This window comes from Bos javanicus, chromosome 17 (genome assembly GCF_032452875.1).
Source record: "Bos javanicus breed banteng chromosome 17, ARS-OSU_banteng_1.0, whole genome shotgun sequence".
Classification (NCBI taxonomy): domain Eukaryota; kingdom Metazoa; phylum Chordata; class Mammalia; order Artiodactyla; family Bovidae; genus Bos; species Bos javanicus.
This window is the reverse complement of record NC_083884.1, coordinates 40,582,837-40,608,567: the sequence shown is the minus strand read 5'-3', so window position 1 is coordinate 40,608,567 and position 25,731 is coordinate 40,582,837. Positions and strand designations below refer to the sequence as shown.

Below are 25,731 nucleotides of genomic sequence, written 5' to 3'. Positions count from 1 at the left end.
GAGAACCCCATGAACAGTATGAAAAGGCAAAATGATAGGATACCCAAAGAGCAACTCCCCAAGGTCAGTAGGTGCCCAATATGCTACTGGAGATCAGTGGAGAAATAACTCTAGAAAGAATGAAGGGATGGAGCCAAAGCAAAAACAATACCCAGCTGTGGATGTGACTGGTGATAGAAGCAAGGTCTGATGCTGTAAAGAGCAATATTGCATAGGAACCTGGAATGTCAGGTCCATGAATCAAGGCAAATTGGAAGTGATCAAACAAGAGATGGCAAGAGTGAATGTCGATGTTCTAGGAATCAGTGAACTGAAATGGACTGGAATGGGTGACTTTAACTCAGATAACCATTATATCTACTACTGCGGGCAGGAATCCCTCAGAAGAAATGGAGTAGCCATCATGGTCAACAAAAGAGTCCAAAATGCAGTACTTGGATGCAATCTCAAAAATGACAGAATGATCTCTGTTCATTTCCAAGGCAAACCATTCAATATCATAGTAATCCAAGTCTATGCCCCAACCAGTAATGCTGAAGAAGCTGAAGTTGAACGGTTCTATGAAGACCTACAAGACCTTTTAGAACTAACACCCAAAAAAGATGTCCTTTTCACTGTAGGGGACTGGAATGCAAAAGTAGGAAGTCAAGAAACACCTGGAGTAACAGGCAAATTTGGCCTTGAAATACGGAATGAATCAGGGCAAAGACTAATAGAGTTTTGCCAAGAAAATGCACTGGTCATAACAAACACCCTCTTCCAACAACACAAGAGAAGACTCTATACATGGACATCACCAGATGGTCAACACCGAAATCAGATTGATTATATTCTTTGCAGCCAAAGATGGAGAAGCTCTATATAGTCAGGAAAAACAAGACCAGGAGCTGACTGTGGCTCAGATCATGAACTCCTTATTGCCAAATTTAGACTTAAATTGAAGAAAGTAGGGAAAACCACTGGACCATTCAGGTATGACCTAATTCAAATCCCTTAGGATTATACAGTGGAAGGGAGAGATAGATTTAAGGGCCTAGATTTGATAGATAGAGTGCCTGATGAACTATGGAATGAGGTTCGTGACATTGTACAGGAGACAGGGATCAAGACCATCCCCATGAAAAGAAATGCAAAAAAGCAAAATGGCTGTCTGGGGAGGCCTTACAAATAGCTGTGAAAAGAAGAGAAGCAAAAAGCAAAGGAGAAAAGGAAAGATATAAACATCTGAATGCAGAGTTCCAAAGAATAGCAAGAAGAGATAAGAAAGCCTTCTTCAGTGATCAATGCAAAGAAATAGAGGAAAACAACAGAATGGGAAAGACTAGGGATCTCTTCAAGAAAATCAGAGATACCAAAGGAACATTTCATGCAAAGATGAGCTCGATAAAGGACAGAAATGGTATGGACCTAACAAAAGCAGAAGATATTAAGAAAAGATGGCAAGAATACACGGAAGAACTGTACAAAAAAGATCTTCACGACCCAGATAATCACGATGGTGTGATCACTGACCTAGAGGCAGACATCCTGGAATATGAAGTCAAGTGGGCCTTAGAAAGCATCACTATGAACAAAGCTAGGGGAGGTGATAGAATTCCAGTTGAGCTATTCCAAATCCTGAAAGATGATGCTGTGAAAGTGCTGCACTCAATATGCCAGCAAATTTGGAAAACTCAGCAGGGGCCACAGGACTGGAAAAGGTCAGTTTTCATTCCAATCCCAAAGAAAGGCAATGCCAAAGAATGCTCAAACTACCACACAATTGCACTCATCACACACGCTGGTAAAGTAATGCTCAAAATTCTCCAAGCCAGGCTTAAGCAATATGTGAACCATGAACTTCCTGATGTTCAAGCTGGTTTTAGAAAAGGCAGAGGAACCAGAGATCAAATTGCCAACATCCGCTAGATCACGGAAAAAGCAAGAGAGTTCCAGAAAAACATCTATTTCTGCTTTATTGACTATGCCAAAGCCTTTGACTGTGTGGATCACAATAAACTGTGGAAAATTCTGAAAGAGATGGGAATACCAGACCACCTGACCTGCCTCTTGAGAAACCTGTATGCAGGTCATGAAGCAACAGTTAGAACTGGACATGGAACAACAGACTGGTTCCAAATAGGAAAAGGAGTACGTCAAGGCTGTATATTGTCACCCTGTTTATTTAACTTATATGCAGAGTACATTATGAGAAACGCTGGACTGGAAGAAACACAAGCTGGAATCAAGATTGCCGGGAGAAATATCAATAACCTCAGATATGCAGATGACACCACCCTTATGGCAGAAAGTGAAGAGGAACTAAAAAGCCTCTTGATGAAAGTGAAAGTGGAGAGTGAAAAGGTTGGCTTAAAGCTCAACATTCAGAAAACGAAGATCATGGCATCTGGTCCCACCACTTCATGGGAAATAGATGGGGAAACAGTGGAAACAGCATCAAACTTTATTTTTCTGGGCTCCAGATGTAGTGACTGGGCTCCAATCACTACAGATGGTGACTGCAGCCATGAAATTAAAAGATGCTTACTCCTTGGAAGGAAAGTTATGACCAACCTAGATAGCATATTCAAAGGCAGAGACATTACTTTGCCAACAAAGGTTCGTCTAGTCAAGGCTATGGTTTTTCCAGTGGTCATGTATGGATGTGAGAGTTGGACTGTGAAGAAGGCCGAGCGCCGAAGAATTGATGCTTTTGAACTGTGGTATTGGAGAAGACTCTTGAGAGTCCCTTGGACTGCAAGGAGATCCAACCAGTCCATTCTGAAGGAGATCAGCCCTGGGATTTCTTTGGAAGGAATGATGCTAAAGCTGAAACTCCAGTACTTTGGCCACCTGATGCGAAGAGTTGACTCATTGGAAAAGACTCTGATGCTGGGAGGGATTGGGGGCAGGAGGAGAAGGGGAGGACAGAGGATGAGATGGCTGGATGGCATCACTGACTCGATGGATGGGGAGGCCTGGCGTGCTGCAATTCATGGGGTTGCAAAGAGTTGGACACGACTGAGCGACTGATATGATCTGATCTGACTACCAAATTCGCTTATACTTTGAGGTATTCTAGGTAGACAAACATGTTAGCAAATAATGATAGTTTTACTTCTTCTATTTCAATCTTTACACATTTTATACTTTTTTTTCCTTACTGCCATGGTTAAGACCTCCAGGACAAAGCTAAATGAAAAAAAATCAGGATTTGGGGCATCCATGTCTTGTTCCTGGTCTTAAAGAGAAATGCTTTCACTGTTTTATCAAGTATCACTATTGTAATCTCCTTTTTTGTAGATAATCTATATCAGATTAGGAAATTCCCTTGTATTCCTAACTTAAGCTAAAAGTGTTTTCATTTTGGGGGTTTAATATGTAAGTAGGAAAACATTATGTTGGGAAGTTAAGAAGCATACCAGACCTAGAGCTTGCTGTGTGGCAGATACTGTGCCCGGCAGTTGGCAGATATTTCTTCATGACAGCCCAGTAAGGCAAATGCTCAGGTTCATGATGAAGAGACACAGCGCTCTTGAGGAACCGGCCCAAGATCTCTCACAGCTAGGAGGTGGCAGGATGGGGTAGGAATTCAAGTGGACAGGAAGTGGACACCTAAACACCACCATGGAGCAGAGGAGGCTCAGAGACCCAGGGAGATGAACTCAGAGCCCAGGATCACAGAGCTGAACCTGACCTCAGGCAGGAGTGGAACCCACGCTGTCTGACCCCAAAGCCTGAGCTCCCAGCTGCTCTCAGGTACTGAGGAAGGTTGGTCCAGAAAAAGGCTTTAACTTTGTTAACCATTCTGTATAACACTGTGGGCTTCCCAGGTCGCTCAGTGGTAAAGAATCTGCCTGCCAAAGCAGGAGATGCAGGTTTGATCCCTGGATTGGGAAGATCCCCTGGAAGAGGAAATGGCAACCCAATCCAGTATTCTTGCCTGGATAATTCTATGCATAGAGAAGCCTGGAGGGCCACAGTTCATGGGGTCGTAGGGTCGGACACGACTGAGCACACATGCACATAAGATGGCACTAACTGCCTCAGGAATTAAGGCAATTGATACATATTCAATTTGTTGCTGCATCATTGATACATATTCAATTTCCAGGGAAAGGCCTGCCTGGAAAAAAGTCTGAATCCTCAGATTTTGCTTCTAAAATAACCTGTGCTCTCTGTTTCAGAGGAGACTGGCTGTGCTCATGCCTGCATCCACATCACTGAAGGGAGGTAAGGCAGGCTTTTTCAGAGCCCTCCCGCTACCTGCCCTAGATGGCCTGACTTAGAGGCACGATCCGGGTTTTGAATCTCTGGGGCTGGTTTCTAGGTTTGTGGATGACGTCCAGCACAGACTGCTGCTTTACCACCACCCACTCACCGAGCCGCTCAAGAGCGGGGGAATGTGTGTGAATGTCACCGAATAGACGGGAATCTGGATGCATGCCAAAGCCAAGTGCAAATGCTTTTGGATTCCCTCCGGCTTCCTTCTCTTCACACCCCTCCTCTCATGTATTCAAGGGACTTAAAGAGGGTGATGGCAGCCAAGTACTTTTATCCACACAGTCATTTTTCTGCACAAACTCCAATCTCATTGCTTCTCAAGGACAAGTCCAGGACACAAGGTTTCTTATGGAAGCAAACTCAGAAAGCATTTAAATCAGAAAACGGTAGGGAGGGCAAGTGAAAGCTGTTATCATTTACTGTACTGATGGTGAAACAGAAGCCCTACAAATATAATGATTTTTTTCCGATTCCTAGATCAATACATTTGATGTGAAAAAGTTTAATGTGAAGAAGTCTTGGAGACATATTTATTTATTTATTTATTTGGAGACATATTTAATATTATGGATACCAAAGAGCTGCCACTTAGAGTTTTTTTTGCTTTTGTTTTTTGATGGTTCCTGGTGTTTATTTGAAAGCAAGTCTTTTTTTGAAAGTCTGACATACAGATTTTTCAATACATGATGGAGCATTTTACTAGTAACAGTCCTTATGACATTATACCCAAGGCTAGAAATCATAGTGAGGGACTTAAAACTTTTTCGGCTTACTTGATTTTGACTGTATTGTTATCTGCTTCAATTAATTGTAATAATAAATTAGTTGTAAAATTAGTCTGGAAAAAATAAACTATTCATTGGGAGAAAAAAAAAAGCAAACAATGTTTGAGGAGGAGCATAAATTTAAAAGCAATACCTTGATGTGAAAGCCAGTCTGAAGCCTTGTTTTGTTGATAAAATCATACTCTGGTATTCCCCAGCCAATTTCACCAACATACTCAGGTTTATATTTAGCTGGCAAGCTTCTGTTCGAGGCAGGCCTCCATAAATATCTGAGATCTCCAGTTTTCTCTAATGCAGGACGCTTTTCTCCTATGTAGGCAGTGTGCTGAGCGACTTGAGGGAGGTGATCCTTTACATAAGCTGGGCCTTAAAACAGAAAGAAAAAAAAACCTGAAAACCTCCGCACTTTATTCTGAGAAGCTTTGGTTATTCTAAAAGGTGGAGATAATTCTAGCTAATGATTTTGTGCATTCAGTAATGATTGCGTGCACTCACTATGTTCTAGGTGCTGCCATAAGCTTTTTAGATATGTTAATTCAGTTGCTCCTTATAATAACCAAATGAAGTATGGGGTATTATTTTCCCCAGTTTATAATTGGAGAAAATGAGGCCCAGAAAGATTAGTTACTTGTCCAGAGTCATAGCTAACAAGCCCTTCACTCCTTGACAGGCTATCTCACAGACTGGGCTCTTAATCACCCCACTACACGGCTTTCTTTATAACCAATTTAATACAAACATGTTTTATTTTATTTTATTGAAATAGTTGATTCACAGTATTGTGTTATTTTTTTCTACACAGCATGACCTTGGTGTTTATCCATCCTATATATAAAATAGTTTGTCTGCTAATCCCAAACCCCCAGTCCATGCTTCCCTGCTCCAAGTCCAGCCTGGCAACAATAGGTCTGTTCTCTAAGTCTGTGAATTTGTTTCTGTCTCATAGATGATGTCATTTGTATCATTTTTTATTCCATATATAAGCCATTATATATAATATTTGTCATTCTCTGACTTACTTCACTTAGTATAATAATCTCTAGATCCACCCATGTTGCAAATGGAATTATTTCATTTTTTGTGGCTGAGTAATATTCCACTGTCTGTTTCCATGTCTTGGCTGTTGTGAATAGCTGACATATTCTAAACACTAAAACTTCTCACGTATACCACATTTTAAGGATGTAGGTCTTTAGACATTAGAATGTTTTATCTAGAGAGATAAAATCCTGAAATGAGGATTAGAAAATTCCCCAAATGTATTAGAAGCCATGGGAAGATGGAGAAAATTGTCAAATGAAGAGGCCCAAAGGCAGGGGCATTAAATAAATATTGGTATTTTAAATGAAAGACAATGAACAAAAAGGAATCAATGAATTGTGGAACTGGGCAAAACAAGCAAACATAAGAGGAGATCTGGAAAAAGATCACTTACATACAACTGGTGTTGAAAGTTGATGATGTAAATGTGTAAAGTGAAGCCAGGAAGGGTCTGATTAGAACAGACAATGAACTGCGGCCCAGGAAGTGTCTCAGAAGACCCAGAAGCAAAGTGGCTGAAGCACTGTCTGGGGAGATTGGAGACACAAAAAAGAGCATCACTCCTCTTACTCAAGGGAAGCCCAGACTTTGGAGACAGAGGTTTTGCTATGGTCATGGAGTCACTTGGTGCCTTCTGGCCCCAGGGTCCCTCTGGTTTTGTCTTGGGTCATTGAGCTGAGGGTTTTCAGAGAGTACAGGTAGTCGGGAGTTTGACTAAGTGCTTTGATGGAGAGGTCAGTATGGTAACAAATCTGTGCCTAGAAAAATCCTCCAAGCTTTCCAAGGAAACTGAAATGAGAGAAGTGGGACTTCCCTAGGGGCACATAAGAATCTGCCTGCCAATGCAGGGGATGTGGGTTTGATCCCTGGTCCAGGAAGATCCCACATAACATTGAACAACTAAGCCAGTGCATCACAACTACTGAGCCCGTAAACCGCAAGAGAAACCACTGCAATGAGCGTCCCCACTCACCGCAACTAGAGAAAGCCCACGCTCAGCAATGAAGACCCAGTGCAGTCAAAAATAAATACATCAAAATAAATACCTTGATGCTGGGAAAGATTGAAGGTGGGAGGAGAAGGGGATGACAGAGGATGAGACGGGTGGATGGCATCACTGATGCAATAGACATGAGTTTGAGTAGGCTCTGGGAGTTGGTGATGGACAGGGAAGCCAGGCCTGCTGCAGTCCATGGGGTCGCAAAGAGTCGGACATGACTGAGCGACTGAACTGAACTGAATTAATTTAAAAAATTTAAAAAAAGCAAACATGAGAAATGGCTCTCCAGACACAAGACCCAGGCAGATGATTCCCCAGCTTCCTAATCACCGTGCCCCCTGGGATGCCTGCGTGTCGACTGGCTCGTTTCCTGTGATGAATCCATTATGACTGCACATTCTCACTCAGGCAAAAGGACTCTGTATAGGGTGACCGAGCATTAAAAACTGTTTTCTCTCCCAAGTTAACCAGTGCTGAGGGCTCACTTACAAAGCTCCTGCCATAAACACAAATTTGCAATCTCCTCCAAACAGGATGAAATTGTGACTGTTTTAGTCTTGCTGAAGTTTCAGGGTATGCTTAGGCTGGTGTTTTCCCAAGTGTGAAAGTGAAAAAGTGTTAGTTACTCAGTAGTTTTGAACTGTGGTGTTGGAGAAGACTCTTGAGAGTCCCTTGGACTGCAAGGAGATCCAGTCAATCCATTCTAAAGGAGATCAGCCCTGGGATTTCTCCGGAAGGAATGATGCTAAAGCTGAAACTCCAGTACTTTGGCCACCTCATGGGAAGAGTTGACTCATTGGAAAAGACTGTGATGCTGGGAGGGATTGGGGGCAGGAGGAGAAGGGGACGACAGAGGATGAGATGGCTGGATGGCATCACCGACTCGATGGACGTGAGTCTGAGTGAACTCCGGGAGTTGGTGATAGACAGGGAGGCCTGGCGTGCTGCAATTCATGGGGTCGCAAAGAGTCGGACACGACTGAGCGACTGAACTATACTGAATTGAACTGAATGGTTCAGTTCAGTTCAGTTCAGTTCAGACGACCACTTGCAACCTCATGGACTGTAGCCTACCAGGCTCCTTTGTCCCTGGGATTTCCCAGGCAAGAACACTGGAATGGGTTGCCATTTCCTTCTCCAGGGGATCTTCTGGACCCAGAGATCGAACCCGGGTCTCCTGCATTGTAGGCGGATTCTTTATCATCTGAGCCACTAGAGTAGACCGGTGTTTTCCCAAATGTTCCCCTAATGCTGCTCCCATGAGTGATATGACAATGCCTGGGTGGGGGCGGGGGTGCTCCACCATCAGGTACATTTGGGACAATGTCCATTTGCCTTTGAGAAATTCCCAGCCTCCAAAAAGCATTTTAAAAGTTCTGAGAAATCCTGCACTAAATGAACCTGTTTGCAGTTATGTAACCCAGCTTTTACCAAACTGATTTAAACGTGTATCTTATTTTCCACTGGGTCACCTGTACACATCCTGCAGGTACCAGCAGCGTTGGGGAAATAATGATCCTCTTTGTAATGTTTCAGTTGCTGCTGAAATTTTGTTGTCCCCTCACGCCACTGCCAATGTGAGAGCAGATGTCTATCTGTAGTTACTCCTCCTCACTCAGTGGACCGCAATACATTTTTTAAAAGAACACTTTCTTGACAGCTGAGTCTAAACACTTCATTTTAGACAGAATCGTGGAAAGTGCATGTGCTTTGCAAGTCAAGCGTGGGGAGAGGGGCTCCCCAGAGAATCAAGCTTCTCTTTGGCTTTTCAATCGAGCCATTGGACTTTCCAGACCCCCACCACCCCACCCCCACCCATCTCCTGTGTGCTTTGGAAATAGCGTGATACAGTGTGCGTGGTACAGGAACTTCTGGGACAATTCTCCCAGGCTGTGGAGCTGACACAGGCAGCCACCTTCACAGCAGAGCCAGCTGGTACCACCATCCTCCATGGGCCAGATTCACAGCCATCCCCTGGAGCCAGCCCAGTGCTCACATAATCAAAAGATCCACCGTGACTGCCCAGCCAGCAATGCAGACATGGGGTTACCCTGATGGGCAGCTCCATAGGTGTCTGGCTTTGTGTGGCTCATTATTCTGACCCTCATCCTCCAGAGCCAAGACTCTCTGCTGGATCCAATTCCCTGCCTAAAAGCCAAACTCCCAATTCCTGTCCAATCCACAGTCTCTTTATTTTTCTTTTAACAACTAAGACGTCCGTTCGACCACTGTTGCTATACCCCTTAGGGAGTTCCCATTTGTTTATCATCCTATGGGAAGTTTTTTTGGATCGTTCATTCTCTCCCCAAAACTCCACCCCTCATTTGCCAATCATGAAGTTGTCAGCTCCTGGGTTAATAAAATCGTCATGTGCCCATCTGTTTTGGAGGTCTCGTTCACACCTGAAGACCAGCTCCAGTGGATGACCTGCAGCTGTAATGTTTGAACAGAGCTGCCCAGCATTGATCCTCTGCCCAGAGGCTCACATCATGATGTGGGAGGGAGATGTACTTCCTTTCACACCTGGACCAACTTCATGGGTTCTTATTTCTTCATCTTCCTGCCCTGGAGAAACTATGATCTCAAGGGCAGAGGGTAGACCCTTTCTCCCCTGTACATGCCCAACATGACCTGCTCGTTAGTGTCTGAAATTCTAAAGTTACAGTTGAGGATGTAGTTTACAAGCTAAACTACTGTAGGGTCAAATCCTGACTTTGTCTTATGCTGGCTTTGTGACCCAGGGAATGTTATTCAGCCTCTGAATTTAGACTCATCTATAAAATGAGAAAAAATACACACACTCCAGTGTTTACAATAGGCAGGACAAGGAAAACTAGATGTCCATTGACAGATGAATGGGAAAAAAGATGTGGTACAAATATACAATGGAATACTACTCAGCCATTAAAAGAAATGAAACTGTCATTTGCAACAATGTGAATAAACCAAGAGATTATCATACTAACTGAAGAAAGCAGACAAAGACAAATATCATATGATATTATAGTTGTCATCCAATTTAAAATTATCTTACTAACTGAAGAAAGCAGACAAAGACAAATATCATATGATATTACTTATAGTTGTCATCCAATTTAAAAATTATACAAATGAATTTATTTACAAAACAGAAATAGACTCACAGACACAGAAGAAAAAAAAAAAAATGGTTACCAAAGGAAAAAAGGGGGAGGAGGGATAAATTGAGTTTGGGATTGACATATAGACACCACTATATGTAAAATAGATAATCAACAGAGACCTAATGTATAGCACAGGGAACTATGTTCAATATCTTTCAATAACCTATAATGGAAAAGAACCTGAAAAAAATATATATATATGAATCATTATCTTGTACACATGAAGTAACAGCATTAAAAATTCATTTTAATTTTTAAAAATGATTAAAAAAAAGAATAGTGATGGCTGTGTGATGGCCTTGTTGGAGGGAGAGGAGATAATTTTATTGAAAGAAGTGCTTATCTGATGATCTGACACATAATATACATCAACATGACTATTTATATCTCTTCCTCTTTCTTGTTTGTTCCTTTCTCATTTTAATTTGATGCTTTGTCTTACCTGTTATATTTTTAAAGGATATTTTAGGAACTTTCACTAATAATTTATTTCTTATTGTGAATAAACTTCAAAGCCTTTCCTGAGAGCTCTTCTAGTTCAGGGGTTGACAAACTTTTCCCACAAAGGGCCGAGAGGAAATATTTTTCACTTTGTGTTTGGGGCATACAGCCTCTGTCTCAACTCCATGGACACCATGTAAACAAACGGGCATGGCTGGGTTCCAATAAAATTTTATTTATAGACATTGCGATTTTAATTTCATGTAATTTTCACATCTTACAAGCTGTTATTCTTCTTTTGCTTCCCCATTGCCCCCCCACCCAGCCCCAACCATTTGAAAAAATAAAGAACGTTCTTTGCTCGCAGGTGGCAGGACAAATTTGACCCAGAAGCCATAGTCTATCAATCTCTGAAGATGAGGGACAGGAAGGAAGCAGGTGCCACGGAGGATGGAAAGAGCCCAGATCAGAAAATTTGATGGCTTTCCACCAAGTGTCACCTGCTGCCAACCTGAAAAGGCCCTGGCTGTGGCATGTGTCAGCAGAGAAAGAAAGTTCCATCCTGAGGCAGGTGTTTCTTTCCGATTTCTCTCCTGCACTTGCAGTGTTTCCGTTAATTAATGAAGTAACTCCTTTATTCACTTGTTCTCTCACTGACTTATGCATTCATTCATTCAACAAATAATTATTGAACTATATGCCAGGCACTGTTCCCAGTGTTATGCAAAGAGCAGCAAACAAAGCCAAGACCTGCCTTCAAGGAGCTTCTCTTCTCACTGAGAGGCAGGTGATATTAACCATCCTTCAGCATCTCTCATCTGGCTTATAACCTTCTAACTAGTCTCAGCTCTCATGTCTCCTAACAAACATGAAATGGTTTTCTCCGGGGCCTATATCTTTTTTCATCCAGTTAGGATGGCTGACTAGTGTCTTCATAAACTGGAGTCTTACTGTCCTTCACCTTTTCTCATGATCAGAACTCATCTTTTAAGGCTTACTGTGATTGCTGCCTTTTCTGGAAAACATCTCTAATCCTGCCAAGTCCAAATTAGACACTCAGCATGCTGCCTTCACAGTAATTTCTTTTGATTTCATCTTTTAAATACTGTATTAATTGGATCTACTCTATTTGTAAGCTCCTAGAGGATAAAGGTTTTTATTTATCTTTGTAAATACTTAAAAACTTATTAATTGAAATAGATTTGACATAAATCCTGTATACATTTAAGGTGTACAACATATTGAGTTGATACATTTATATATTCTAATATGATCACCACTGTAGTGATAATCAGCACATCTATCATTTCCTTTTAGTGGCTGGACTAAACTAATTAAAACTAGTCTGTTAGCAATTTTGATAATACCATATTGTTGTCCATATTCACTATGCTGTACATTAGATCTCTAGGGTTATTTGCTATTCTTTGAGTTTGTATCTCTTTTTTTAGAGTTTTTCTCTTTAAACAATATCCGTTTTATTGCACCAATTCCCAGCCCCTGGTAACCACAATTTTACTCTTCAAGTGTGTGACTTTTTTAGATTCTACATATTAGTGATATTATATAGCATTTTTCGTTCTCTACTTATTTCACTAAGTATAATACCCACCAGGTGGCAAATGGCAAATGTCCTCTTTCTCATGCATATAATATTTATTTATTATTTATTTATTTTATTTTTATATGCATATATTTATTTATTTATTAAATGCATGTAATCTCTATAAAAGTCTTAATGACCAACACAGTTCTTGAAACATGTAGGTCTTCAAGAAACATGTGTTGAATGCTGAAGAGAATTGTTTTTTGAATAAAGGAATTAAAGAATTCCATCAAAGGGCTTCCCTGGTGGCTCAATGGTAAAGAATCTGCCTGCTAATGCAAGAAACACAGGTTTGATCCCTGGTCTGGGAAGATCCCACATGCCGCGAAGCAACTAAGCCCGGGCACCCCAACTTCTGAGCCTGTGCCCTCAAGCCCGGGAACTGCAACTACTGAGCTCACCCAGCACAACTACTGAAGCTCGCACAACCCAGAGCTTGTGCTCCACAACAAGAGAAGCCAGCGCAGTGAGAAACCCGTGCACTGCAACTAAAGAGCAGCCCCCACTCTCCGAAATGAGAGAAAGCCCACGCAAAGCAATGATGGCCCAGCCCACAATCAAAAATAAATAAATCATATTAAAAAAAAAGAATTCCAGCATAGGATGGCAAGTATATAAAGTCATACTGAGGGAAAAGCAAGCGATTCTCTAATTTTCAGAACTCCCTTGGACCCTGGACTTCATAATACAACAGTTTAGGGTGAGGTCAGAGAACGAATTGCTTTTCACAACACTTATTCTGAATAGCTGGAGGCACAGAGAAGGGTGGATGCTCACAGGAATATCACTTTATCCCATAATATGGCCTCATGAGGCTAATTCTCCATCTCAGTGACCAAAATGAAGCACACCAAGAAAATAAGTCAAAAGGTACTGAGTGGAACATGGAACTGTTTTAATACATATATTTGAAAATATGTTGACAATATGGGCATAAACAGGCCATTGCAAATGCACCATGAAAACAGCAGGACTTGGGGGAATCACACCAAGACAGAGGTCAGATGGCAAGATGCAAAATACTAAAGTCTAAGGGACACCTGTCACACACAGGCATATGGGGAAAGGAGAAGAGGCAATAATAGAGATTGTTGTAACTGCTAATGTACACAGGATTCTCCATTTCCAACTATTAGCACAGGATGGACTCATGGACTAGAACATTTTAAAACCATATTTCAATCAAATTCATGCAATCATTCGATAGATCTAAACACTGAGTGAACTGCAAGACTCAATTTGTCAATATGTATTTGGAAGATGGGAGAAGGCAATGGCACCCCACTCCAGTACTCTTGCCTGGAAAATCCCATGGATGGAGGAGCCTGGTGGGCTGCAGTCCATGGGGTCGCTAAGAGTCGGACACGACTGAGCGACTTCACTTTCACTTTTCACTTTCATGCATTGGAGAAGGAAATGGCAACCCACTCCAGTGTCCCTGCCTGGAGAATCCCAGGGATGGGGGAGCCTAGTGGGGAAGACTCCGAGCTTACCTCCTTCCATGGGCACACCAAAATTACAACTATTTAAAGACCAACTGTTGATGCAAAAATTCAGAAGACAAGCAGAAAAGATCATCTACAACTAGATATATAAAGAAGGAATCATAATCAGATGTACACAAGGGAAGGAGACCCAGTATCCCCAGGGGCGTGATCAATAGATGGGAGAATAGTCCTGAATGGACTGGGATAGCATACAGTCTAAAGAGATCACGTTCTCATTCAGAAAGCATTGCCTGCTCTCAGGACAGATTTTATTATTCCCTGAAACTGTAAAGTACAGCTTGATCCATGTTTCATGTGTGAGCTCAGGCTTCTCAGCTGTTTTAGGAACTTCCTATCTCTCTGCTCATCAAGTGGCCCCAAGTTAGTTCCTTAGAGACTCCAACTGTCTTCTATTTGCTTTGAAACTTCCACAGCATTCTACGTGGTGCGGTGCACTAAGCAAAAGCTTGGTAATGTTTGTTAAAGAATAGCTACTTTGTCATGAACTTGCTGATGTAATCTAAAAGTATATAATTCCGTGTTTTTCCTGGTGAGCACAGAAAGAAGGTAAGAGCAAAACTTCTGTAAACATCTCGGGGCTTTCACTTAAAGAAAATAAAACAGACACACTCATCTTGACAAAACTGCAACCAGATGATTCTCCACGTTTATCTTGTGTGAAGAGAAAATCTAAGTAGACAATAAATAGGTTTCATTTTGTTTGGTTTTGGCTTGGAATTTTCTTGTATAAATGTGCACAAAATGGTCGATTTATGATAAGGAACTCTTTGCCATTCATGAAGACAGGCTCAAGATGTTCCCATGAGAAAAGATATTAACAAGACATACGTATTTAGAACTAATTTTAAAGACCCACCGGAAAACTGCACTGCAAGTAACAGGAAATTCATTGCAAATGAATTAAATAATAAGGGAAATTATTGTGTCATATAGTAAGATCTTCTGAGGTTTAAAGAATCCAGACTTGCTTAATGCTGTAGCCCAGGACTGTTTTCAGAAGAACAGGCTTTACCTAGATCTGTGCTCTGCAATCCCCAGGGAACCAGGCTGCCTTTAGGCAAGCTCCCCTTGAGGCTCCAGGGAAGCTGTCACAGCCGCAGGTATCATATGCAGGTACCGTATTACCCAAGGTGGGGGGGGGGGTGTGTTTCATCAGTGGAGAAGCTCTTCCTTGAAAACACAGGTGAATTATTCTCTCATTTTATTGGTGGGAATTGAGTCATTTATCTCTTCCTAAAACCAAGCCCTGGCAAGAGGACTGGATTTCAGTGACTGGCATGGATGAATCAGGGTTTTACTCCGAGTCATATGAGGCCAAAGTATGCGACTAAACAAGACGGCGGCTCCCTGGAAAGGAGGAGTGTGTGAGCCCTCTGCCTTGTCTGCTACGGAGCTTTGGGAAACTCGTCACAGGAAAAAAAGGAAAACACACACCCAATGCAAAATTGTTTTTTACTGCTTTGCAATCCACTTTTTACAATTTTATTTATTTGCTGCAAGTGGGCTTTCTCTAGTTGCTGCAAGTAGGGGCTACTCTCCAGGTGCGGTGAGCAGGCTTCTCACTGTGGTGGCTTCTCCAGCTGTGGTTCTCAGGCTCTAGAGCACAGGTCCAGCAGTTTGGATGTATGGGCTTAGCTGCCCCTAGGCATGTGGCAACTTCCCAGGCCAGAGACAGAACCCGTGTCCCCTGCATTGGCAGGTGGACTCTTAACCACTGGGCCACAAGGGAAGTCCTAAAATCTACTTTTATAACACATAGCATTATTTGAAGTGGCTACTTTAATAACTGGTTCTTGATCACATGAATTATAATTCATTTAGTGTTTATGCTCTCATGCTTCAAGAGATGACTTTACATGAAATAGAAAAGAATAGGCAAGCCAGGGGTCCCAGATGAACTCATCTTCACACAATGCAAGGGAGAGAGGGCGGTGTTCCTCTCAGACCTTCCAAGCTAGAGCAGAGGTGGGCAAACTGTCCTAGGAGAGGCTGAAAAGGAAATGGTTCAGGCTCTGGGGCCTTGCCATGTCTGTCACAGCATCTCAGCCCTGACTTTGCAGCACAAACCATAGACAGTATGTAGATGAAAGTGTGTCTGTATTCCAATGAAACTTGACTTATGAACACTAAAATTGCAATGTTACATAATTTCACATGTTACAAAGTATTCTTCTTTGAATTTTTTCAACCACTTAGGAAGTCAAACCATTTTCAGCTATAGTTAAACCAGGGGTTGAACCAGATTTGGTCCACAGGGTACAGTTGAAGATCCCTGATCTGGAGGGGTCTTTATGTGTCTTTTATCTGACACTTTCTCCATGCATGGTAAACCAGAAAGCTTCTCTATTTGCTAGAATCAAAAAGTTGGTTACATTGCTGCAAAAATAAACACTTTATTGAAGTGACTATTTTACATCAAAAAGGTTACTTTTCAAAAAAATAAAATATTTATTTGGCTGAGTTGGGTCTTAGTTGCAGCATGCGGGATCTTCAATCTTCCTTGCAGCATTCTGAATCTTTAATTGCAGCATGTAGGATCTAGTTCCCTGACCAGGGATTGAACCTGGGCCGCCCCCTTCATTGGGAGCTCAGAGTCTTAGCCACAAAGTCCAAAAGAGGTTACTTTTTATTTGTACAAAAGGTCCCAGAAGAGAGCATTGCTTTATTCACTTTCCTGGTGTTAATTTGGCCCCATCTCATTTCTGACTCTGTGATTGTTGATATTATTAAGAATTGCATAAGTGACCAGTCAGGAGATACAAATGTAGTTAACCTGCCAGTGCAGATAAAAACAGAAAAGTAGGTGGGATGATAAACGATATAGATAGACTGGAAATAATAACATGAGTAAGAATGGCACTGGTTTTACCTACCCCTGGAAGAGCTGAGCGGATACACATTGCTCTCTGTTCATTCTCTGAGTAATGATGGTAATTACTGCCTAATCCAGAGAGAAGAGCTTAACTAACACAGGGCTGGGTAGAAACAGCTGCTACGGGTTGTAAAACATACCATTGACTTAATATCAGGTTTGCTTCCAAAAGAGAAAAGAAAAGAAACTTACCACTTTAAATGTAGGCATTGATAGCAAAGTACTTCAAAATTACAGAGGAATTAGAATGCAATTTATGAAATTAACACTTTTTAGCCTCAATGAAATATAGCCATTCCTTCTCTATCCCCCAGATAAACAGGACACCAGGAAAGGGTTGTTTATTTCTAGATGGCCATAAGTGACTCCAGTTTAGAGGGGGCAATTTAGACTAGAAAGTGATATTTCTCCACCTTGTGAATTATATAATAAATGCGTAAAGATAACTTTAAGGGGACTGGCCTGGCAATCCAGCAATTAAAACTCAGTACTTCCAGTGTCTCCACTGCAGGGGGCATGGATTCGATCCCTTGTTGGGAAACTAAGATCCCACATGACCCATATTGCATGGCCAAATAAATAAATAAGAATGGCTTTAAAATGACCAAAAGTAGGTTGCAAGAAAAACTTGTGAGCCCCCTATTGGGATTATTGAGAAATGTTTGATTATAGAAAGCAGGTAAGCAGTAATCAACAGATTGGTACTCTCTACATTTTTGTATCTTTTTAAATTCATTTTTTATCAGAGTTGATTTACAATGTGTTAATTTCTGCTGTACAGCAGAGTGACTCATTTATATATATGTACATTCTTTTTCATATTCTTTTCCATTTTCTTTTATCCCAGGATATTGAATACAGTTCCCTGTGCTATACAGTAGGAACTTGTTGTTTATCCATTTGATACGTTTTTTTAAAAATCCTTTTTTTGGCCCTGCCCAACCAGGGATCAAACCCATCCCCCCTGCAATGCTAGCATGGAGTCTTAACCACTGGACTACCAGGCTCCCTGTATCCTTTTATTACACCTTTACACTTCTCTCCTCAGCCATCCAGGGGACTGCTTGTGTTCCCAGGTACTAGTCAAGGGGATTGAAATGAAACAAGTCCTTGTTTATTTCAAGAACAAATTCATAATACTGAGGCATTTTGCTTTTAAAATGAGTTTGTAGCATATGGCAAAAGTGACCCTGCTCTCATCTCTGGGTCCAGCCCTTAGAACTGGCATCTACCACTTCTTGCCTCTTGAGACACTCACCTCTGGAGCCCTGGTCCCCATTTAAGAAGTTCAAGGCTGCCATGTTGTGAGAAGTCCAGGCCACACAGGGAGACCAGGGGCAGCCTCGGTCTGACGGCCCCAAAAGGGGTCTAAGTAGACAATGAACGTCAGCCATTGACCTGTGAATGATGATGCCTCAAGAGGATTCTTGCCCATAGACTGAATCCTCCTAGGTGAGACCCTAGATATCACGCAGAGACCAGCTACCCTGCTGTGCCCTTTCCCAATTTCTGACCCAAAGAATGTGTAATCTGTGAACGTGATAAAACGATTGTTTTAAGTAAAAATAAATAAATGGGTTTGCAAATAGGTGAAATATTAGACTTCACACATGAGAGCAGAGATTATACATTATAAACTAATTTAAAGTTTCTGGTCAGTCCATTTCTGAATGTCCATTCTTTGGGAGTCTATTTTTCCCTCCTTGTGAGCAAACATTTCTTCTTGAATCAGCTTGGAAGAGCAAGAAGAGCCTTTGAACTAGGGAAAATGGCATTAGGACTTTGGTCCTGGTGTGGCTGCCGATGCTGGGAGGACCTGGGAAAGTCATCACATCCTCCTTGGTTAATCCAGTTTCTTGTTTTTAGCAACTTTATTGAAGTGTAACTGACATACAATAAACTGCATCCTAAGGTTTTTAAATTTATTTTATAATTGGAGGATAATTGCTTTACAATGTTGTGTTAGCTTCTGCTATACAATGAAGTGATTCAGCTGTATGTATACATATATCCCTTCCCTCCCTCCCCTCCCTCTCCTCCCTCCATTCCACCCTCCACAAGTGTGTACATACATGAACTGGGGGTCAGATAAATAAGAACATCCAGTTAAATTTGAATCTCAGATAAACAATAAGTAATTTTTTGCATAACTATATTCCAAACATTGTATGGTACATAATTATACTAAAAAATATTCTTTATCTAAAATTCAAATTTAGTTGGGTGCCTTATATTTTCACTTGGTAAATCTGGCAACCCTACCCATGAACCATCATCACAATAAAAATAAAAATCATATCCCATCACCTCCAAATTTCCTCATGCCACTTTATAAATCCTCTCTTTTTCTCACTCCCTACCCTTTCCCATACCAAGGCAACCACATATCTGCATTCAGTTACTATAAATTAATTGCATTTTCTACAAGTTTACCTAAATGGCATCATATAGCTGCACTCTCTTTTGGCTGGCTACTGACACTAAGCATAATTATTTTGAGATCACTCATATACCAATAGGTTATCCCTTTTTATCGATAAACAGTATCTTGTATGAATATGCAACACTTAGTGTATTCATTTTCCTGGTGATGGACTGTGGGGTTGTTTTCAGTTTGGGGCTGTTATAAATAAAGCTGCTGTGAGCATCTGTGTACAGACCGTTCTGTGGACATAGGCTTTCATTTCTCTTCGGTAAAACCTGGGAGTGGAATGGTTGGGTCATACGGTAGGTGTATTAACCCAAAACACTGTCAAATTGATCCCCAAAGTGGTCATCTGTTTTATATTCTCACCAGCAGTATTCTACTGAACACTGCAGTGTTCTCGGCATCCACACCAAAACATGGTAGAGTCTGTCCTAATTTTTTGCCCTTCTAATAAGTGGGTGATGCTATCTCATTGCAATTTTGGTCTGGCTTCTGTAACAACTAATAATATTGAGCATTTTGTGCTGATTTGCCATCTGTAGGTCTTCTCTGATAAAGGGTCCAAGTCTTTTGCCCTTTTGTGTGTGTGTGTGTTGTTTCCTTATGGAGAGTTTTGAGAGTTATTTCTGGATACAAGTCCTTTATTAATATGTATTTTGTAAATATTTTCTTCTAGTCTGTCATTCTATTTTTATCCTCCTAACAGTGTCTTATGGAGAATAGAAGTTATAACTTTGATAAAGACCAATTTATAAATTAACTCTTATGGATCATCTTTAAGATGTTGAGTCTAAAAAGTTATTTACCTAACCCAAGGTCACAAAGGTTTTCTCTTTTGTTTTCTTTAGAGGTTTTATAGTTTGGGGTTTTTCATTTAGGTTTATGATCCATTTCAAATCATTTTTTGTACATGTCAGGAATTCTTTGGCAGTCCAGCAATTAGAACTCTGCACTTCCACTGAAGGGGGGCCCAGGTTTGATCCCTGGTCAGGGAACTAAGATCCCACAAGTTGCATGGTCAAAAAAAAAAATGTATATGATGAGAGACATGCATTGAAGTTCAACTTTTGTGTGTGTGGCTATTCAATTGTTGTAGCAACACTTGTTTAAAAGACTGTCCCTTCTCAAGTCAGACAAAGACAAATATATGATATCACTTAGATGCAGAATCTAAAAAATGATACAAATGAACTTATTTATAGAACAGAAATAGTCTCCCAGACATAAAAAACAAATTCATGACTACCAAAGGGAAAAGAGAGGGGAGGGATAAACTGGGAGTTTGAGATTTACGTGTACATACTACTATATATAAAACAGATAGCCAACAAGGACCTACTGTACAGCACAGGGAACTATACTCAATATTTTGTAATAACTTCAATGGGGAAAGAATTTGAAATAGAATAGATACATGTATATATGTATAACTGAATCACTTTGTTGTACACTTGAAGCTGACACATTGTAAATCAACTATTATTCAATATAAGATAAAAATTTTAAAAACGTATTTGAAATAAAAAAATAAATAAGACTATCCTTTGTCCAGTGAACTCCCTTTGCACCTGTATACACACACACACACACACAGTATTAGTTAACTGGGTCCCTGTGTAAAATATATTTTTTACTCCGGGCTGTAGTCAGGAAAGTTTGAAAGCCACTGATATAATGGTCACCTGAATTACTTTTTTCCCTCTGCTTTGGTCTCTTAATCATACCTATCACCTACACGTTCAGTCCTTCCTATTCTTCAGTTTTCCCTGCTTCTCTGAAATTTCATTTTCTGTGGACTGTATTTATGATTGTCTCGGGACACCATTGTTGTCACTGCCCCTTCAACTGTTCCCTCTTCTTTGTTGTACAGGGAAGTGATGAAATGCTTTATTTCTCCCCACCAAGTTTATATCATATAATTTACACTCTGCCCTTTCATTCAATATGTCTTGAGGCTTGCAATTGGTTTACAGCAAACCATTTACTTTTTCATTTATTTTGTTTTATTGGGTGGTTTCTGGTGTGCAGCAGAGAAAATGGACCATACTTTATCTGAATTCTATTGCAGACTAAGTTTGTAACCTTCTCAAAGACTGCTTCTCAGGTTGTTTCTTATCTGAAAAGTGAAACCACATCTGACAACCTCATGCAGTTGTCGTAAGAATTGGGAGCTATGGTGTGTAGGTAAGCTGTGTCTCTACATGAACCTGGCACATAGCACATGCCTGGCAGCAGCTATTACCATACTATCTTCATTCGAACTATTTCTGCTATTTCCATCACTTTTTGCCATCCCTGTATCTTCTCTATTAATGCTAATAAACAAGATTAGGCCTGAGATAACTGAATGCAATGCCCTGAACTGTTACAGTGAGAAGTGTTTAATGATATTACACAGGAAGTATCATGGTGCCAAACAGATGAACATCAGATTTAACCTTGCTCTAAAAAGAAATACTCTTCTTCCACAAAGAAGACCTTAAAATCTTCCTCCCACTGTCAAGGTGAACAGAAAAATATTCCTCTCTAAAGGGAAATGAGATTCAAATTGGACCCTGTTTAAAAGCTATCATCTTGCTCCAAAATCACTGCAGACGGTGACTGTAGCCATGAAATTAAAAGAGGCTTACTCCTTGGAAAGAAAGTTATGACCAATCTAGACAGCATATTAAAAAGCAGAGACATTACTTTGTCAACAAAGGTCTGTCTAGTCAAGGCTATGGTTTTTCCAGTAGTCATACATGGATGTAAGAGTTGGACTGTAAAGAAAGCTGAGTGCTGAAGAATTGATGCTTTTGAACTGTGGTGTTGGAGAAGACTCTTGAGAGTCCCTTGGACTGCAAGGAGATCCATCCAGTCCATCCTAAAGGAGATCAGTCCTGGGTGTTCATTGGAAGGACTGATGTTGAAGCTGAAACTCTAATACTTTGGCCACCTCATGCGAAGAGCTGACTCATTTGAAAAGACCCTGATGCTGGGAGGGATTGAGGGCAGGAGGAAAAGGGGACGACAGAGGATGAGATGGTTGGATGGCATCACCAACTCAATGGACATGAGTTTGAGTAAACTCCGGGAGTTGGTGATGGACAGGGAGGCCTGGTGTGCTGCTGTCCATGGGGTCGCAAAGAGTTGGACATGACTGAGCAACTGAACTGAAGTGAATCTTTCAGTCCTTTGTGAAGAAGGACAGGGAGCTATGAGCCTACTCTATATGTGTTATGTTTTCTTCACTAAACATTAAAAATAATATAGGAGCCACACTATGAATTCCTAGATTCCTAGTCTAGGTAGACCCTACCTGATCATAGTTGAAATTCTGGTAGCCTGTATAGTTGTTCTATTTTTGTAGTATATCACCACAGTAATAAGTTTAATCACTTTTATTTATACACAGCAAGTGTCTAGATGTTCTTCACCATAATTAATTATTTTTCATCCTAATTATAAAAGTTGACCTCACAGAGAAGTCACAGGCCAAAAGTGTTTTGATACTTCTTTGCAGAAACTTAGTTTAAAACACATCAACTGAATGCTTGTATCTTTGGATGTTCTAAGAAAATATGCATCTGAACTTTAACAAGTTTGACTCTGCACTTTCCAAAATGGTAACCACGCTCGTGGTTTTGGGAACTTGTTAAGGGTCCAGTCCAAACTGAGACATGCTGTGAGTTAAATTCACATCCCAGATTTCAAGGACTTAGTACAAAAGAAAGAATGTAAAATTTTCTATTTGTAACTTTTGATATTGATTTCATATTAAAATGATAACCATATGGATATATTGGATTAATAAAATACATTATTAAAGTGATTTCACCTGAGTTAACTTTTAGACTGTGGCTTCGAGGGGAAACTATAATATCTTGTAATAACCTATAAGGGAAAAGAATCTGAGAAAGAATATATAACTGTGTGTGTATAACTGAGTCACTTTGCTGAACACCCGAAACTAGCATAACATCGTAAATCAACTACTACACTCCAGTAAAAAAAAAAAAAAAACCTGGTTCCTAAGACATTTTGAATTATATATGTGGGCTGCGTATGATTCCTATTGAACGGTGTTGGTGTGGAATTTGGAAACCTGTGAAATTCTATGGTACTTAAGCTGGTGGGTCATTATAAACGTGGCTCATGATGAATGGGGAAATTGTTGCAATGTTTGTTTATTAGAGAGGGCGAGGTCTTCAGGGCACATAACTGGCTGAAGAGTCAGACAGAAGTGGTCTGGAAGGGTCTATTCAGGTGACCAAAACGAAACTGCAGTGAGAAACCGTGTTTATGCAGGGGAAGAGCTGGTGGCTTGGCTGTGTGACCACACCCTGTCCCTGCAAATACTGTGTGACTTGTTAGTCATCCCTGAAACCTGCGCCCCAGGTTTCTGTAGCTAATTGCTCACAGTCAGATCCCTTTTAAAATGAGATCACACTCCAGACAGGATGTGTTATACATGCTGACAGCTCAAGAGCATCTACGCTTTCACTCTGCATAATACTCATGTTAGGTCACATGATGGCTTCAAATGAAGCAGCGAGCAGGACAGCCAATCTAGGTGGTGACAAGCAGAAATCCTCAGGATCTGTAGTCATTGGGATCACACAGACACAAAAGAACCTTAAAGACAGAAGGTTTTGAAGTTAGAGCCATCATGTGTGTATGCTAAGTCACTTCAGTCGTGTCTGAGACCCCATGGACTGTAGCCATCAAGGCTCCCCTATCCATGGGATTTCCCAGACAAGAATACTGGAATGGGTTGCCATGCCCTCCTCTAGGGGATCTTCCTGACCCAGGGATCAAACCCGTGTCTCTTATGTCTCTCTCTTGCATTGGCAGGGTCATGCTTTACCAGTATTGCCACCTGGGAAGACCTGGCTAAAGAATCTGCCTGCAATGCAGGAGACCTGGGTTCAATGCCTGGGTCGGGAAGATCCCCTGAAGAACAAAATAGCTACTCTGGTGGCTCAGACAGTAAAGAATCTGCCTTCAATGCAGGAGAATCCACATTTCAGCTGCTGTTCAGAGCCTCTGAGAACGGGTCATGAAGAGTTACCGGTTGTGGCTTCTGCTTCAGAGACCAGGGCAACATTCCTATGTAAAATAAACAGACGCCCTGTTGCATTAGTGATATATTAATCTACTTGGGTTGCCAGTAGGTTTTGGCCATCACATTAATACAGTCCCAAAGCCAGTTATTGCACCCACAGTATTGGCAGAGACATACACATTTCCAGTGTTTGGGGTCTGGGATTGGTCAGCAGGTTTAACCTCATACCCTTAGTTTAGGGCTCCCCCCAAGGCTGGTGTCCATCCAACTGCCAAAATATTCCCAGCACAGAAGCACATTCCATTTTTGGACAGGTCAAATTATTCTTTCTTATGTTGAACTGAAATATGCCTTCCTGTAATATGGTCTGAATTCTGAATCTTAGTTACTAATCCCCCTCTTGGGGGACCACCTGTCAGACATGGAGAAAGGCTCAGACTAAGTTATTTTGCAAGTTGGGCTCCCCAGTTCCTTACAGTTTTCTTTGTGTGATGTGGTCCTGGTGCCTCCCCATCCTATCATCAACATCTGCCTTAAAACATGCTGCTCACAGGAACTCCCCTGTAGCTCATACAGTAAAGAATCTGTTTGCAATGCAGGAGACCTGGGTTCGATCCCTGGGTCAGGAGAAGGGAACAGCAACCCACTCCAGTATTCTTGCCTGGAGAATCTCCATGGACAGAGGAGCCTGGCTACAGTCCATGGGGTCGCAAAGAGTCGGACATGACTGAGAGACTAAGCACAAACACACAACACTGTTTACAACAGTCAAGACATGGAAGCAATCTAAATGTTCATCACCAGAGGAATGGATAAAGAAGATGTGACACGTATATACAATGGGATATTACTCAGTAATAAAAAGAATGAAACAGTGCCATTTGCAGCAACATGTGTGGACCCAGAGATGGCCATACGGAGTCAAGTAAGTCAGACAGAGAAGGAGAAATACCATATGACATCCCTCATATGTGGAATCTAAAAAGAAACCATACAGATGAGCTTACAGAACAGAAACAGATTCACAGGCTTAGAGCAAACTTATGGTTGCTGGGAGGGATGGGGGAAGGGATAGATAGAGAGTTTGGGATGGTCGTGTGCACAGAGCTATATTTAAATGGGTAACCAACAAGGAGCTACTGTATAGCACATGGAACTCTGCTTGGCGTTATGTGGCAGCCTGGATGGGAGGGGAGAATGGATACATGGATATGTATGGCTGAGTCCCTCTTCTGTCGACATGCAAGTATCACAGCATTGTGAATGGGGGATACCCCAATCTAAAATAAAAATTTTAGAGAAACATGGTGTTCCTCACAACTGCTGCTACCGTGTGGCCCCCTTGACTGTTGAACAGACACCCTGGATTAACCAGCTTTGTCAGCAAGGAGGCTCACCTCTGGGCTCAACCTGAGTTTATAGCCAGCTACAAACTCTGCATCAGCCAACCACATCATGATATACCACACCATGATATATCTTTTCTTACGTTACTAAATTTTTAGCCATAAGTATAAGGTTCATATTTCTTTCTGTTAAATTATAATCTTGTTGGTTTCAGTTCTAATTTGAAAATATTATCATTTACAACCTAAATTAT

The 25,731-nt window shown here is 41.1% G+C and overlaps 1 protein-coding gene across 1 annotated transcript in view; it reads right to left on the bottom strand.

The window, feature by feature from the left end:
- Window positions 1–25,731, bottom strand: part of SPMIP2 (sperm microtubule inner protein 2) — a 133,400-nt gene that overhangs the window by 76,706 nt on the left and 30,963 nt on the right. The window contains exon 2 of the mRNA XM_061384317.1: window positions 5,182–5,414. Coding sequence (XP_061240301.1) covers window positions 5,182–5,414 — 233 coding nt within the window. The remainder of the gene's footprint in view (window positions 1–5,181; window positions 5,415–25,731) is intronic.